Source organism: Hippoglossus hippoglossus, chromosome 13, assembly GCF_009819705.1.
Source record: "Hippoglossus hippoglossus isolate fHipHip1 chromosome 13, fHipHip1.pri, whole genome shotgun sequence".
Taxonomy (NCBI): domain Eukaryota; kingdom Metazoa; phylum Chordata; class Actinopteri; order Pleuronectiformes; family Pleuronectidae; genus Hippoglossus; species Hippoglossus hippoglossus.
Window position 1 is genome coordinate 25,112,502 of NC_047163.1, and position 17,347 is coordinate 25,129,848.

The 17,347-nt window shown below is 42.8% G+C and overlaps 2 protein-coding genes and 1 long non-coding RNA gene across 4 annotated transcripts; 1 reads left to right on the plus strand and 2 right to left on the minus strand.

Annotated features, from left to right (window-relative positions):
• Positions 1-746: 746 nt before the first annotated feature.
• slc5a2 (solute carrier family 5 member 2) lies at positions 747-5,462 on the minus strand. Its single transcript, XM_034604858.1, is given in 12 exon segments — positions 747-958; positions 1,025-1,160; positions 1,302-1,370; positions 1,373-1,519; positions 1,677-1,827; positions 1,829-1,840; positions 2,680-2,830; positions 2,964-3,073; positions 3,246-3,379; positions 4,398-4,627; positions 5,166-5,253; positions 5,364-5,462. Coding segments are annotated over 12 exon segments (1,539 nt in total).
• A 2,046-nt stretch (positions 5,463-7,508) lies between these two features.
• Positions 7,509-7,730, plus strand: LOC117772632. The gene is made up of 2 exons (XR_004615812.1): positions 7,509-7,627; positions 7,664-7,730. It is a non-coding gene; the product is annotated as an uncharacterized LOC117772632 (long non-coding RNA).
• Positions 7,731-8,682: 952 nt separating this feature from the next.
• si:dkey-260j18.2 (uncharacterized protein LOC325231 homolog) lies at positions 8,683-16,828 on the minus strand. Of its 2 annotated transcripts, XM_034603907.1 has the most exons (5): positions 16,293-16,826; positions 15,735-15,888; positions 15,514-15,592; positions 12,276-12,503; positions 8,683-11,010 (listed from the first exon to the last, which is right to left on the minus strand). In XM_034603907.1, exons 2-5 carry the CDS (start codon positions 15,886-15,888, stop codon positions 9,513-9,515), a joined length of 1,959 nt encoding a protein of 652 aa, XP_034459798.1. In that variant the 5' UTR covers positions 16,293-16,826; the 3' UTR covers positions 8,683-9,512. The 2 variants fall into 2 exon arrangements, with proteins under 2 accessions (XP_034459798.1, XP_034459799.1); XM_034603908.1 differs by lacking the exon at positions 12,276-12,503 and having other exon boundaries at positions 8,735-11,010; positions 16,293-16,828.
• Positions 16,829-17,347: the final 519 nt, after the last annotated feature.

Below are 17,347 nucleotides of genomic sequence, written 5' to 3' on the forward strand. Positions count from 1 at the left end.
TGTAAACAGGATTACACACACAAAAAAAAAACAATGATTGAATTTCCATGACACTTGACTCATGACTCATGAAGAATATGGTATTGTTCAGGGAATATTACATTTTGTTGTGAATTCGGATCAGGGGGCAGATCCAAAATTAGTTTTCACTTTGTTTAACATTGGGATATAGGGCATTTTTCTACATTGATGGGTCTTGATGAAAAAAATCAGGCACAGTGATTGAACTGTATGATTTGATGGGGACTGTACGGTTTGTGCTCCACTGAGTGCCAGTTGATCTTCTTGTTTTTGAGTCAAGTTCTTTAGAGAAGTACTAAAAATGCTACTCATTGAGCTATTTGAGACTTTATTGAGTTTACACCTTACCTTACTTCCAAGTTAAAAACTTCTCTAACACCTTTTATTTCAGTGCTGATATCGGGTGAAGCCTGACCTGTGATTGAATCGGCATGTAACAGTATACAGTAATGGTACTTTAACCCGATAACACATTTTTAGACACTGCATTACAAATGCCTCTTAAAAGTGGAGAAATCCAATGAAGGACTATTATGCTCTATGGAGAAGTAAGACTGTTTTCTGCATGAGCAACCTCTCAGTTTAAAATGTTTTTAGGTAGTATCTGCAGTGTAATGACAGTGTAGTGACAATTCATTGCCAACAGGGGGCAACACTGCTTTATTCGTCTGTGAGGGTATCATCAAACAAAGTTACATGAAGCCTTCAGCTCTAGGAACAAGATGTTAAGCAAAGTAACCCCACATGAAAACTGCTAGAGCCATCATGATGAAAGCATTAGCATCCACAGTGCACTTCCACACCGGCTCCTCACTGATGTCAGGCATCTGCTCCATCTCCTCTGGTGCTTCTTGCTGCAGGTCGGGGGAGCTGCTGGCCCTTCCACAGAGACGAGCAATCAGGCGACAGATACCTGACCCCTCTTCCTCCTCAGTCCCTGAAATAGAGGAAGAGTTGGTACATGTGTTGTCATGTTTGTTCCATTTGTCTCTTTCTTTCCTACCTGCACCACTATTGATATTCTCCCTCATCCTATCCTCAGCCTCTCGTCGGGCTCTTCTCCCTTTCTCCTCTTGCTCCCAGTCCAGGTCTTTCCTCTCCTCTTTGGAATGCCAAAGACTGAACACCAGGCGATGAAGCTGGAAGGAAACAGAGAGACCTCAGACTTTCACAGACTTTTGAAACCTCAGCCAAACTTCCTTCTTCTATCAGCAGACACAGCTCAAACCACATTAGATACATCAGATCTTCATGATTCTTGTGAGTAAGAAACCACTTACATGTTGGTCCTCAATAGGCTCAGTGCAGTAGCTGACCAGCAGCACCAGTGCAAATGTGCAGAAGAAGAGAGTATGATTGCAAAGTGCAGGTAATGGATTCCACACACCAAGAATGGGCAGTTAGAGGGGAAAATACAGTTGCCAGTACCGAACCAGAACTCAGGCCACATCCGACACAGACCCATCACCAGACCACCAGTCAGGCCCCAGAAAGCTCCCTGCAGTGGAGGACGGACAGAAAGAAGGATTTCACATGGTGGTCCATTTTTTATCTGTGATGCACAGACACTTTATGGTGATCAGTAGTTATATAATGTCATATATCTATGTGTGAATCTAGATATCTATGTGTCATGAATGCAGAAACCGTCTCACCGTTTCATTGACCCTCTTAACAAACACAGTCAGGAGGAACACTGCGGCAATGGGTGGGGCCAGATAGCTTGAGACTGACTGGATGTAATCGAACAGCTGACCACTCCGAGCCGCCTGGACGACCGGGATCCAACAGATGCTGACAGCTACAAAGCACCCAGACTCTACAGGAGAGACATGGGAAGCTGGTGAGGAGGCCACACTATATGAAGTCACTGCATCATATATTATAGCCTCAACAAACGATGGGCTTTGTTTTAATAAATATTCTGTGTATTTGGTCAAAACAGCACAGTTTTCTTTAATAGAACCCACTAAAATAAAGTAAAAAAGAAACTTTTCTATCATTAATATTCGGTGTAATTTTAGTGTTTTTACATTGGCTACACTTTACCTATAAAACCTTAGTTGTTTGTTCTGAGTTTGTTCTCATCTATATTAAATGGGTTAGTTATATTGTGAGGTTTTGATCACCAAATAGCTAAACATTTAATGGCACAGCTATTGGCAACCTAAAGCAAACTCCAAAAAATGGTCTCTGAAAAAGCCATATTCGTTGAACCCTGACCCAAACCTTTGAAAGGAGAGCATCTTACTTACAGTCTTGTTTCATCTATTGTAGAAACAATAATGTAGGCAATACATTGTTTCTTATTTATAATAATGTGTGTAGCAATAATTTAAAAAAAAAATTAAAAAATGTATTGCATATTTCTTGTAGTTGTTTTACAGATGTTTTTTACTTGCATAGTAACTAGTCAGGGGGATAATAGGTGTTTCTTGTCAGTGTGACCTGGATGTTTCTTCGATGAAGACCTTGTGGGTCACAACGATGTATCGTGAAATGTTTTATTGCTTGTAAAAGTTTTTGTGTGGACTGAAAGCAATGCAGTTACATATGTGCAATAGGTTTTCACAAGAGACAGGTAGCTCTATGTGAGAGGAGAGTTAAAGGAATGCAAAGGCTAGATAGTGTTTGTTCACAACAACAGTGTCCATTTACCTGCCCACTATAATGAGTTCGCGCTCTGTGGCCTGTGGTCTGGTGCGAGTCCAGATGTCCATGGTGAACAGAGTGCTGCTGCTGTTTTGGATGGAGGCCAAGGAGGACATGAGGACAGCTAACATGACAGCCAGCATCAGACCTCGCAAACCTGCACACAGAGACAGCAGGAGGGAAGGAGAGTGGAAGAGGCAGGAAGTCAGGGGAAAAAGGTAGAGACAGTGGAGGTGAAGAGAAATGTTAGACTTCTTTGTAAGTTGTTGATAATTGTCATGTGTTCTTACCATTGGGCATGACTGAGACCACTAGTTTAGGATAAGCAATGTTGGAGCAGCCCACCTCAGACCCACACAACCTTTTACACACTTCAGGGACGATAGAGCCAACCTCATCTACAGGGGGAAAGAAACACACACACACACACACTCTGTAAAGATACAGTAGTTGAGTAAACACATTGACAACATTTTATCACAATGGTATCTACATCAAATTGCACTCTGAGTTTGTTTCTGTAGTTTTATTGAATGGGATGTAGAAGGATAAGTGTAAGCAGCCACAGAACGGGGGAGAGGACCCTGCTGATCATGCCAGGAAACCCCATGAGGAACATAGGCAGCAGTTTGAGGTAGCCACACATGATGCAGCCGGCCTTCACATGGGTGAGACTACGAGCCGCAAGGCACCGCTGCACTATCACCTAAACAACGGCAAAGACAGCATAGATTGATCTGTGCCAAGAAAAGAAGGGTTTGCACTCATTGTGAGAAATGTGTCTATAGAGCAGGACAGGAAATGGAGTTTTCTGGCTTTTAGAGGGTTTTGTATCCCTGCACCTTGCTGATAAGAAAGGTTTAGCAGGTTTACTTCAGTTGGATTTTTCACGTTTTGTTATGTTGCAGCCTTATGCTAAATCTTTATTCAAAATTTTCCCCTCATCACGCTACACTCAATACCCCATAGTGACAACGCGAGAACACAATTTTAGACTTTTTTGTAAATGTATGAAAGAGAAAAAACTAACTAGGTCTTAGTAGAAAGCCTTTACAGCAGTGAGTCTTGAGTCGAAATCTTGCAAACCTGGATTTGGAGACATTAATGTTTCCTATGATGTCATTGTATTCTTTTAAGGTGCTATAATAGGATCATATTAGCAGCAACAATAAGACGGATGCAATATTGATGAAGTAAACGGCCGTGAAGTAATTTTCCGAAGCTCCAGTGAGTCAGCTGCACTGCCTTGCAGACTGCAGGAACCGTGACGTGGAGGAAAAGGAAGGATGAAGTTTGAGGCTTAAACTCTGAAACAGAAATTTAGTCAACACCCATCATTTATTAACTTGTAAAAGTGATGAGACCATAGCGACCATTATAAGGCTCAAAAGCACATAGAAAAGAACATTACCTGTGGAACAGACTGCTGCTAGATATCAGAGAAGCTAGTTCAGTTAACGTCTTTAAAAGAAAACTTACAACATTTCTCTTTACTTCAGCCTTTAACTAGATCTTGCACTTGCCCGCACTCTTCTGCTTTTATAATTTGTATGACTTTATTTCTTCTTTGTTTAAAGCATTTCTTACATTTAATTTAATAACATTTTAACATGGTTTTACTTTTATCTATATTGTATTTAAAGCACTTTAAGCTTTAAATACAGATTAGATTGAGAAGCTAAACCAAAGCATGTGAAATGACAGGATTGAACCTGGATATTGACCTGGTCTGTGCACCAGTACCAGCCTCCCACGATAGCAATCCCAAACAATACCCCAGGCCAGGGTAGGTCGCCTTTGGTTGGGTCCCTCAGCAGGTTGAAGGCGTCCTGTCTGGGGGTGTAGCAGAGGGAGGAGATGTTGTAGCGCTGGGGGTCCATGGAAGAAAAATTACTGGGCATGGCAGAGCTGTATTTGGCCAGCAGAGAGCTGTAGCCTCCTACTTCAGCGAAGGCTGGAAGTAAAGAGGAGGAAGGATGAGTTCATGATTTCAAGCAGCATGATACATTGATATTATACAAAGTCAACAAAACAGGACATCCAAGTACTGCTTTTGTTATTTTTGATTTAATGTTGAATTGCTGAAGGTACATTTTGGACTCAAATAAAGCTTTTAATACGTGTTTGCATGTAAGGACTGTGCATTTTGTGTCTCTTCCACTGAAGAGATGTTAAAGTCAACATCAGTGTTTGACCCTGGATCTTTTAAAATCCTCCAAACCTATTATATCATACTGGAACCTGATTGGATTTATTCCCGATCAATTCTGATATTGAAATCACATAAGCAAACATTGATAATGAAACCTGAGTCTTTTTTTTTTTTATAAGAAAATTTAACTTCACTGCCCTCTAGTGGACAATTCTGGATTGATGACACCTTCCAATTAACCTGAAATATATCTTTGGCATTTTTGTGTCCTACAACTTGTTGTTATTGTAACAATAAGCTGATATCAGCCTATAAAGTGTTCTTATTGGTCTAACTCTACCACATGTTGAACTCACCGGCCACCAGCTCATTGACCGACCTGCCAGGAAATATCCTCCAACTGTCCCACGATTGGTCCAGAACATGGACTAGAGCACAAATGTGAGCCACATGCAGTATTAACCATTTCTTTTTGGACATTACACGCATATGACATAAATATGTTATGGTAATATACAGTAAGTGTCTTTTAAAACACCCAAATGCCAACACTGACAACCATGATGAAATAGCCAATGATGATGGAGATGTCTGCTGGGTTGTTGATGGTCACCTTGTCTGACGAGTGATTCTCCATTAGTCCACTTGCACCTGAAAACAGTGATCGATCTGCAACTAGATGAAATCCAATTCCACAGCCTGTCGCTGGTTTATCTGCAGCTAAAGTCTTAAAGCTCTCTTGTATCGGCCAAAGCACCTAAACACAGGTCTCAGTACGACCATACAGCGACAACAAGTACTGTACCTCAGATAGACTGATGTATGGACAGGAGAGATCGGATGGTCAGTCTGAGGGAGACCAGAGCAGTTTATTAATTGCAGTAATTATTAACACCACACCATGAAAAACGAGTTTTCTGTCACATATTAAATGTACTTGTAACTATAGAGCTGGGTGTAAAACATCATACCACAATAAAAACCAGGATAAATGTCACTTTATTATTTCTGCTAAGTTTAAAGACAGATTCCTGCTCCTGAGGGAATGTTGTGGTCTGAAACTCTTCATTATGAGCAGAGAATAAAAAACACTTGATCAACCCAAAAACATTTGACAAATCTGAGGTACAATTGTGTGCTAATACATATAAATATATATTGAACCTTTGTTATATTGCTATTGATAATTGTATTGCCCAGCTCTACATCTTTTATGCACAGCTAAATTGTTACAGTATGTGCTGAGATTAGCTGCTTTATTAATCAATTGGTGCATTATTCCAACATTATGTTGAGCAAATGTTTAACTGAATAGCATACATGTAAACATGTGATATACCAAAATTATTCTTGTGTTGCAGTTCTAGCCATCACACTGTAAACAATGTGTCCTGTTGCACGCTGTGTAGGTTTATTTCTCAATCTGATCAATGATCAGCCAAGTGTGTTCAGATGTTATAAAGTCATCAATAAAAAACCATGTAAGCAAATAGTCCTTTAATCGTTTCATAGCACTGCTTTCATCAAAACAGCCACCTTCCTTTCAGACCACAAACTTCATTAGATTGTACAGATGAGGGCAGATGTACTTCTCTGAATGGACACAGTACGTGGGTGTGCTCGTGTCGAACAGATTTAGGCCTCGGAATAGAAAACATGCAAGCGGACACAGTCACTTTTCACACATCTTACAAGCTGTAAGCAAGAAGAAAAGAAAATCAAGTCGTTTAGACATTTCTGGGCGAGAATTCAGAACATTAGAGTTATGGGTAATTAAAGAGGCAGTGTGTCAGAGATATTTAGAAAGACAGGGTTGCAATTCATGACCAAAAAATCACTTTGACTAGAGAACACTTCTTTAATAAAAAATTATCAGGTATGAAGTGTTACAATGTTAAATGTCTTGATCCCAAAACATCTTCTTTCCCAGTTGTGGCAATTCTTGCTGAAAATCAGTTTAATGCTCGGGTTTTAATTCTCTCTCCATTCCCAGAACATTTATTGTACAATTTACACATGTATATGGTCTGAACTGGTTTTGTAAAGAGTTACACAAGCACACAGTCTTCCCATGGTCCATCTAGTCTGGCCTTAGCTGGGGCTGATACAAAAATATGGACTTTTTGTGAAAGGAGCAAAATTCACATCATAGAACTAGTGTTTCCAATTTGCTGTGTGGAGATACATAAAATCACAAAGCAAACAAATTCCCTCACAGTCCCTCTTTCTATTCATGGAAATAGTAAATAAATCGTTGTCTCTGTTCAAGAGCATGGGTTGGGTGAGAAAAACGATGTCCTGGAATAGTGTATGATGTATTAAATACACATAATGGAATTAACTTGAGTATGTCATGTATCATGTAGTGTGTATGAAATCAGACTTAAAATGAGATCCAGCCTAGGTCACAATGTTTTAAAGCTCACTGGAAATAACTTCTGTGGCTGGAGATTTTAAATGGGAGGATGGTTTGACTGAAACTTAAAATGTAGTGTCCGGTTGGTTGGTTGATAACCGAGTGGAAAGCAGTTAGAAGCAGAGTTATGAGACAAATGTGATCAGTCTAATTTTAATCTATTACATAAATTTAGCTTTTAAAAAAAAAAAAAACTAAATCATTGATTTTCACCTATTTCAGGCTACCAGTGATTTAATGCTTTAGTAAACTTGAAATAAATAAGCATATCTTTACTGTACCAATGGTCTCTAATCTAAAGTTACGTCTGAAACTAGTATGTGGCCCAATGATGAAGTCCTTTTAAGTGGATTTGAGATCTACACACATGTGCTCCTGTGTGACAGGTTTATCTAAACACATAGTACAGAGCCATCGTACAGCACAACGGAGCCTTTACACTGCAGTCAGAGCTAAAGTCCCCCTTAAAAAAGTAACAACAAAATAAAACTAAAAAAACTTTACAATACATTTCAATAAATAATGTGCAAATGATAGTGTGTTCAGATGAGTCATAACCTCTGTGCCAAACGCATTCACAAGTCCTATGGCTGGAGCAGCTGGAAGGAACAGGTCAGTTGGATTTGACTGGCGGTCACATGGTGTCATGTTTCAGAAAGACGCTGGACAGAGCGATAGTTCAGACACAAACATCACCCGTCATTTTGACAGATGGCCTCATGACAAACTCCCACATAGTTTCCAATGTCCAGTGGAATTGTTAAATACTGTGAATGTGCCCTCATTTGCCGTCAAAACAAAAAATACAGCTACCATGATTTCTTTCTCGTGTCAACATTTTTTCACAACTTTGCATTGCCATCAAGCTCACATCCACACATGGTTCTCCATCTTTACATTATTATGTTGATGGTGGAAGACGGTGTTCCTTTTATCCTGTGATTTTTTCCCCCCTATCATCCAACCATATATGCACATTTCTCACAAAGGCCGTTTCACTTCTTTAGACTTGACAAGTCAACAATAAACTAACAGGATTGTTTCAGTCAAATTAAAACCGGTGTTGGACCTGTGCTGAGCATGCAGGGGTTAGACTGAGCCTATGAGAAGTACAACTTGTACCAAGCACTGAGGCTTTCTGCTTATAAAGGATTAGACTGATGTCTTGTGCTGAGATACTAAGAAAATGGACAGACTTTTCCTGAGATGAGAAGCAGCTCAGTCTTGTCTAAAGGGGGGTTTGAAATGTGAGCCAAAGACAGACAGGATAGGAAGTCCCCCTATTCCCTGGTTATTAGATTCAGAGATAAATGTGTTATGTTAATCAGTGATTCATAGTTTATGGTGGCTTCAATTTTGGCAATTTCATATTAAACCTGATGATGTGTTAATTCGCAAGGTGAAAACAAAACATGTTAGCGTAATAATGTGTTTCATGTGATGCGTTTCCTCAAGTGAACTTTTTGTGTAGCCCTTGATTGTAGTAAAAAAAAAATTATTAAAGTTTATGAAGAATTATAAAGGGAGGGGAAATGATTCAGGGAGAAAACATAGGAGACTAAACAGCAGTGACAGTTGAGCAGTTCAGAAGAAGAGGAAAAGAGGCTGTGACAGGTGAAGAAAGATTTAAGACGTCTTTAGTTCGTACACTGAAGCTGCTTCTATCAGTGCTTTGCAACATGATGTTCAGGGCAGCCCCGGTTCCATTTCTACCAAGTTCAGCCCAAATGAGCTTCAAACAAGCAGAATGGAGGGTGCCTAGGTTTTTGTTTAGGGCACTACATTTTTTACTTTAAGTTTAGAATCAGTGAAACGTAGCCTTGTCTGAAATGTGCAGGTATCCTTGTCTGTGTCTGAACAGCTGAATAAAAAAACAGCATTGAAAGGATTCTCCAACAAAAAACATAAAAATGTGAGAATACAATTAAAAGGCCCTATTCTCTCTCAGAGGACTTGACTGTTCTGACAGCGAGTGGTTTACGTTACATTCAGGTGCTTGTTGTCTGTTCTTTAAAACCTGTTTCTGGCTCCACTTGCTGTCTGCCTGTACATTTGACGATCCATATTAAATTTCACAAGATCTGTCTGCATCCACTCCATTTATATCCAGCTCTGTGGCTGCATGCCAACTGTATAAAATGGTCTCTTCCTCATGACTTATCGCAACATTTCATGGGGTCAAGGAGGAGCTCATTCAGAACTCAGCCTGAACCTCATCTGTGTGTCGCATGAATGGCTGCCTCCACTTCAGTCAGAATGGGCCCAGTCAAGCTAGTCAGCAGCCTTCTTGCAGTTTTCTTTGGCTAGTCTCAGTCTGGACAGGATGTGTTTCTTAGGGAATTTTAGAGTGGTGCACCCAAACTGGCTCACTCCTCCAGTATCCCCAGGAAGCTTTTCACGTCTCTGGACCCAGCTGCGCCAACCAGGCTTCCAGCAGTACACACTGTCATAGAACCGTGAGCCGTTTTCCCCACCCAGCACATAAATCCTCCTTTTCCACCTGGCCACACCCCCGGCTGCTATCCGCCGAGGGAGCCCGGGAAATACCACAGGGCTTGGGGCTCGGTCGCTTCCACCACCTGCAGCCCCGCGCTGCTCTGCAGTCACCATCACCCCTCCCCCTGTCACCTCCCTCTCTACACCAGACCCCCTGCCCTCTCTGAAAAACAGAACACGCCCAGTGGCGTCTAAAGTCTCCAAGTTAGTGTAGTTTCCATCAAGGAACTTTGTGGTATCCCTCATGTATCCCCCAATAGCACAGACCCCTCCTCGCACGGCTACTCCTCCAGCAAGGCAGGTGGCTCCAGAGTCCAGTGCCACACGTGTCCAGCAGTCGGTTAGGGTGTGATAAATGAGCACGCCAGAGTGGACCACAGCTCGGTTCTGTTCGAGTGTGGTTCCACCCAGAAGGTACAGTCGTCCACGTAAAGCTGCGCAGGCAAAGGCACGCAGCGGGAGCGGTAGCCGGGGCCCCGGAGCCCACTGTAGTGTTGACAGCTCCAGGGTCTCGCTGGAGTCTAGCAGGGCCGAGCGGTTACTGCCACCTAAGGCATAGAGTGACTCTCCACAGCCCAGCAGACCGAGCATGGCCCTGGGCTGGACCATCGAAGGCCGCTCGATCCAGTGGTCCAACACTGCATCATATTCATGCACTGCTGCAGACACAGAACCTGTCCGCAGGATCCCACCAGCTACAAACAGCCTGTCACCTACAGCAGTGCAGCCAGGACTGACAAGAGATCCCAGCGCTGCTAATTTTTCCCACTTTCCTGTCCGAGGATCAAAGCAGTCCACTGTGTAGTCTCTCGCAGCTAAATTCTCGTCCTCCCGAGGCGTCAGGTCCACACAGACAATCTTCTTTTCAAACATTCCCTCCCTCGGTCTCAGAGGCCCCCCGAGGCCTTCACCAGCTGCGGCAGGCCCCAACTCCTGGCTCAGTCTTCGGCTCTCTTCCTGGGAAAGCAGCCCAGGCCGCAGGTGGTGAAGCAGGGCAGGCATGTGGGCATACCTGTCCAAGGGCTGGTGCTCTGCCCAGCGGCGCGCCGCATCGTAGACCTCTGCCTCTGAGTCCACTCCCAAACGGTCTGAGCTCAGTAGGCTGCCTAAGGTGCCGTGGTCAAGTAGCAGGAAGTCTTTCTGCCGGGCCACCCGGGGAAAGTGCTGGGCTACCAGCCGCAGGGAGGCACGCAGCAGCAGCTGGTCGTGATGAGAGCGAGCCAGAGAGTACATACCCAGACAGTTATCTACTGAGAGGTGCTCAAATAGAAACCTGGAGAGAGAAGAGTGGAGAGAAATGACAGGAGAGAAAGACAGGTGAAAAGACAGAAGAGGGGGGAAAAGGGGAGGGCAAAAACAAAGGAAAGTTAAAGTAAATATTATGGCTGTCAAACAAATTAAAATTTTGAATCTGATGAATCACAGGGTAGCTGTTCACGATTAATCACCATTTCTAAATGCCTGAAAAATCCCCATTTTCTATGTATATTGTTGTGGGAACGGAAAGATAAATGACAGAAGGCGGATATATACATTTAACATTTGTCTTTTTATTGATGACAAGTCCAAAGTTTTTTAGTTTTTTTAAATCAAACTCAAAGAAACCTTTATCCTAAACAATTGGGGCATCTTAGCCTTTGCTCTTTTTTATTTTATTTTTAGCAAATATAGGATGGTTGAATAAAACTTTTTTCTTTTTTAAAATCAAACAACAACCAAACCTTTACACAATTAAATGTGAATTTGAAATCTGAATCTGAGCCCATCTGTAGAAGCAGAGTTGAGCCAGTTCACACTTAAAAAGAACGAGTTCCAAGTTCAGTTCATGCAGATGAAAATGAACTAGTTCACGTTCATAGTTCATTTTGTATTGGGATGATTTAGGTGACAAACGTACAGTCATGTGTTTGGTTATGAATCGATGGTGTCGGATCATGTCTGCGTGTTGCTCCTCTCATTTTAACACTGAGTCCTGACTGTGAGCGTCACGTCTCGTGTTGTACTGAGCACAACATGTTGACGAGTCATTTTCATGATGTTTAAATGCAGCCTCATAAAGTCTGGAGCCAATCAAACAAACACCAAGTTACTTCATGTACTGATAAGGTCCTGATAACTAGTGAGTGTTCCAGTGAGAGCAGAGTGGAGGAGGACACATAAACTCCAGCTCGGTACAAACCAGCTGCAGCTTCTGCTCTGAACATGACGCCGCGTTGCTGATCTCTGAGCAGCTGAGACCAGAGAAACTCTGTGTTTCACTGTTCTTCTACAAAGTCACTGACCGGCTGCTTCACGTGAACGAGCTCAGATCTCACTGCGTGTGTCGCTCTGAGCAAGTGAGTGGGGGCGGGTATGGGTACATGGAGTGGGTCATTCTGCGCATGCATTTAATGCGTTAAAAAAATGAATGCGTTAATTCCAAAAATCATCCCGCGTTAACGCGTTAATTTTTACAGCCCTAGTAAATATATAACTGATTGATCTGTAAAGTCTCAATCAATATAAACTTCATCTGTCACTTTCACACAGTGACTTCACCTGGAGCACAGGTCCTGAAGAGGCATGACCTGCAGCCGGTTGGCGGCCACAAACAGATCCTCAGCTGTGTCCAGAGAGAGCCCCGCCTCGCCAGTGTACACAAACTGGATGACGGTCTCCATGACAGACGGCGTCACTTCCTCCAGACGGATCTCTGTTAGGCGAGACTCCACCAGGGGACTGGTGAACATGGCCCTGAAGTAGGGGCTCACGGCTGCTAAGAGGACTCTGAGCAGAGAGAAGGTTGGAAGGAAAAAGAGAGGAATACAGAAGATAAAGAAGATAGACGTTTCTGTAGAAGACAGAGAACACAGGTCTACAGAAACTACTGTTCTGTTTGGGTGAAGGAGAAGCAGCTAACTTCAAACCAGTAAACCTCTGTCATGTTCCCTCTTTGATATCTTCCCTCTTTCGAAAAGCTGCACATGGATTTCCTCAAGAGCAGAACTGGCCTGTATCATAGCATCTTTATCTGAAGTTACGTTTTCATTATTGTCTCAGACGTGCATGTCGGCAAGCAGAGAGAAGGTGGAAAAAGGACAAACTCAGAGTATCGTATGAAATCTTACAGAGCCGTCTATCTGATTACCATAAAGCAGTAAAATCAGCAAAAACTACGTTTATATCTAACCTGGTCTCCAATAACTATCACAGGCCTCAGGTTCTTTTTAATATTTTTAATAATATCATAAACCCCGGTAGTCGTACTCCTATTCTGCCTACACCTGTCCTCTGTGATTCCTTTCTTAAATTCTTTGTTGAAAAAATTTCGCTTCTTAGATCATCCTTAACTATGTCCACTGACCATCAACCCCCTATCCCTCCCATGCTCCCAGCTGTCTTTGGTCAATTCAAGCCCATATCAATATCCTTCCTATCCGAGGTGGTTCACCATCAGCGACCCACAAATTGCCCTTCCGACAGCATCCCCGCCAGTCTTCTTAAAGAAGTCTTCGACACTGTTGGCCCATGTATTATGTCATTGATTAATACCTGTCTTCTCTCTGGTAGTGTCCCAGCTGCCTTTAAACATGCTGTTGTACAGCCCTTGTTAAAGAAAGAAAACCTTGATCCCTCTGTTCTCTCTAATTTCAGGCCCATTTCTAAGCTTCCCTTCCTGTCCAAAATCCTAGAGAAGATAGTTCTCACCCAGTTGCAGACATTTCTTATCAACAATAATGTATATGAAAAGTTCCAGTCAGGTTTCAAACCGCATCACAGTACCGAAACAGCTCTTTTAAGAGTTTTTAACGATTTGATTTTAACTGTTGATTCAGGAGATTCTGCTGTCCTAGTGCTCCTAGACCTGACGGCCGCTTTCGACACGGTCGATCACGCAATCCTAATATCACGCCTGGAAAACTTTGTAGGGATTAAAAGGGACAGCACTCCGGTGGTTTGAGTCTTACTTAACAGATAGGAGTTTCTCTGTCCACCTGGGCGACTACTCTGGGAAGGCCCCACTTACATGTGGGGTACCTCAAGGATCCGTTCTAGGCCCTGTCCTTTTCTCCCTATATATGCTGCCCCTAGCATCAATTTTTGAAAAATATAATGTCTCCTTTCACTGCTTTGCAGACGACATTCAAATATACTTGCCTCTGAACCATAAAACTAAGACATCACTGCAGCCCCTGCTTGACTGCTTAAATGACATAAAATCATGGATGGATTCAAACTTCCTCAAATTAAACAACAATAAGACTGAGGTTATCATATTTGGACAATCAGAACTGCAAGATGTGGACAATCTTGGGCCTTTGGCTCCAAATACTCACTCCACTGTAAAGAGTCTTGGTGTTCTTTTTGACAGGGCTTTTAATTTTGAAAAGCAAATTTCCTCAGTAGTCAGAGGTAGCTTTTTTCAACTGCGACAAATAGCCAAGGTAAAGGACTACCTCCCACAAAAAGACCTAGAGAGAGTTATCCATGTATTCATAATTCCCTGTATGTAGGCTTAGACAAATCCTCCATTAAACGCCTGCAGCTAGTCCAAAATGCTGCTGCTCGCCTACTGACTAGGAAAAAAGAGACCGACCATATCACACCCATGTTGCGCCTCCTACACTGGCTTCCTGTTTGTCACAGGATCGTTTTTAAAATCTTACTTTTAACTTTTAAATCTCTTAACGGACTGGCACCGTCTTACTTATCCGAACTTCTCTTTATGCACACTCCAGTTAGGGAACTGAGATCAGCCACTCAACTGCTCCTTGACAAACCTCAGACAAGGCTAGTAACCAGAGGAGATCGCACCTTCGCAGTAGCCGCCCCAAACCTGTGGAACAACCTACCACTTCACATTAGATCTGCCCTGTCTTTAACACACAAGAAACTGAGGATTCTGATCATGGGGTGGATCCAGGAATATTTTTTTTACTTTCTTTAAAATTGCAAGATAGGGTTTTTTACATTTGCACTAATTTCCAAGGGAATTATTTATGGATCTTGAATAATTAAAAATATGACACACTTAGGGCACTGATATGTTCCAGTGTGTGATATTTAATGCAGCTTGATTGACTTTAAGGAGACCTTGGCAGAGGTATATGCTCTACTGAAATAAAGTTCTTTGGACTGCACATTGATCAAAGACATGACAGCTCCAGCTACTTGAATTCAGAATACATCATTATTTGTTCATCTTACAATTTTTTACCCCACACTAAAAATCTATGAATGGCTATGAATTCAATATTAGTGCAAAAATATATGTTAGCTGCAACCCATGGCTTGAATGTTCCTCTCAGTACATCTGTAAAGTGAGCCGATTACAATACTGCTATACAGGATATTGCAGTCATTTGTTTAACAATTGTCAAAAGAATGTCAAGCCAGAATCGAGGCCCAGGGCTGGAAGAGGGGTTTACCTGTCTGTGAAAGGGGAGGAGTTGTGAGGGGGGGGTATTTAAGGTATGGGTGTATTCAGCCAAATCCCTTTGTTTAAGAACACCATTCCTAATAGCTAATAACAGTTGGTGGTGATATATATGAGATACATGTGTTCCTCTAGATGCTCTGATGACTTGGTGGAGGCATAATCTATAAAAAGCATCCACCCAACGATCCATCCATCTATTGTGACCTAAATAAATGGTTAAATGACCCTTGGATCAACGTGTTTGAATCCGCTAGCTATCACTAGCTAGGATATCTCTGACCCGGTCACCTTTAAACTACCAGAACTACATTGACTGCCTTCAGGGAGTTTACAAATTTAATGTTTTTATAACAATACCTGTGACACATGAACTTCTTCCCCTCAACAAGCAGAGTAACATCACACAGCTGCTGAGCATCCAGGAGCTGCTTCAGTCCTAAAAACACCAGAGATGAGGGGGGAGGACAGGAGGGAGGGAAGAAAGAAAGATAGACCAAATAAAGGCAGATTAAACGTGGTAGGGAGGTCAGGAGAACAGAAATGAGTCATAATAACAGTCCCAACATCTTCTGTCTCACCATGTGTGATGTAGTCGCCCAGCGGGGTGGTGCTGTCATCGGGGAAGTCCTCCTCCTCTGAGTCGCTGTCGGACAGAGGCTCCCCTCCTCCCCCGTCCCCGTCCTGCCACGGCTGGGGACGCCAGGTGACTGTGCCCCCCCGCACAGCATTCATCTGAGACAGAGACACACACACAGCAAAGACATATAAATACATGCATGTATAAGTGAAGCACACACACACACACACACACACACACACACACACACACACACACACACACACACACACACACACACACACACACACACACGATAGATAGAGGCCTGGACCAGTCATGAGCCAGATAATGAGACAAATGTTGCTTTACAGCTAAACTTCATGCTAGGGTCATGTACAGCTTATTGCTCGGATAAGTTAGCAACATATTTACCACACCCTGTTACCACAATATGTTTCCATTCCAACCACCTGAACAAAGACTGGTCATAATAAACCCATATAAACACACAGCAGGCCGGTGTTGTAGCATCACTCTACCGGATCAGATTGTGGATTTTGTTTTTAGCTTTCATTACCTTCGCTCTCCTTCTAGTTTCCACCGTGAAAGCTGTGGGTCTCCCTCTCGGCAGGAATCGGTGAGGCAGTGTGGAGGAGCGGGCTCTCGCTCTATCCAAGTGGCCGCTTATTAGCACAAGTTTCTGGGGGCTTCCCTGGCTCCCATTCGGTCGTCTTTACCCCCCGGGCTCATTCGGGGGAAAGTGCTCGTCCCGGCGGCCTACGGTGGGGACGCGTCAGGCTCCTCGCTGCTGCTGCTGCTGCTGCTGCTGCTCCGGCAGCCCCGTGCACAACATCACTGCCAACCCAAGGAGCAAACTCGCTCACAAAGGAGCTCCACTTCCCCTCCGACGGTCACGGTTCTCGGCCTCGCAGCTCTCAGTCCACCATGGCAGGGGGCACACGGGTCCGGCTCGGCGGTGGGACGGTGCGGGGGGGTCAGGTTTAACGGAGCACCGGGAGTTGGGCTCAGCTTCAATCGGCCGCACTTGTCATGTCTGAACCGGATTACCGCAACGTTCAACTTCCGCTCTTCTGATTGGCTGACCTTTGACTCGTGACGTCAGTTCGGAGCGGAGATGGTTTGTTTTTGTTACTGGTAAAATTACAAGATTTTTAATTTATCTCAAATGTGGAATAAAATATAGTTATGATTTTAAAATAATATTCTAAACGTTTTGTCGTATTGTTTTATTTTTAACAAACAACTTCCGCATTTGTGTTGCGTTCAATGAAAATATGCTCTACACAGTGCTCCCTGCTTTCAGGAGCAAACAAGAAAATAATAGTTGAGTTTAGTTCGAACATCAAAAGGTAAAAGCAAAACTATTTTTTGGGACAAAAATTACAAAATAAAAATCATCAACATAAGTAGTGGAAAAACATAAATATGCAGTAACATAGATTCATATTTCTTATTCTGTCCGAAAAGGAGTAGGAACAAGGAACATGCTTTTCGTGTCCTACCCCTATTCTAATAAAAGGCCAAAAATACGAGGGTTCAATATTCACAACATTTCTTCCATTAATTCAAACGCGAACCTGTTTAGGTGCATGCAGTGTAAGATTGAGCAGG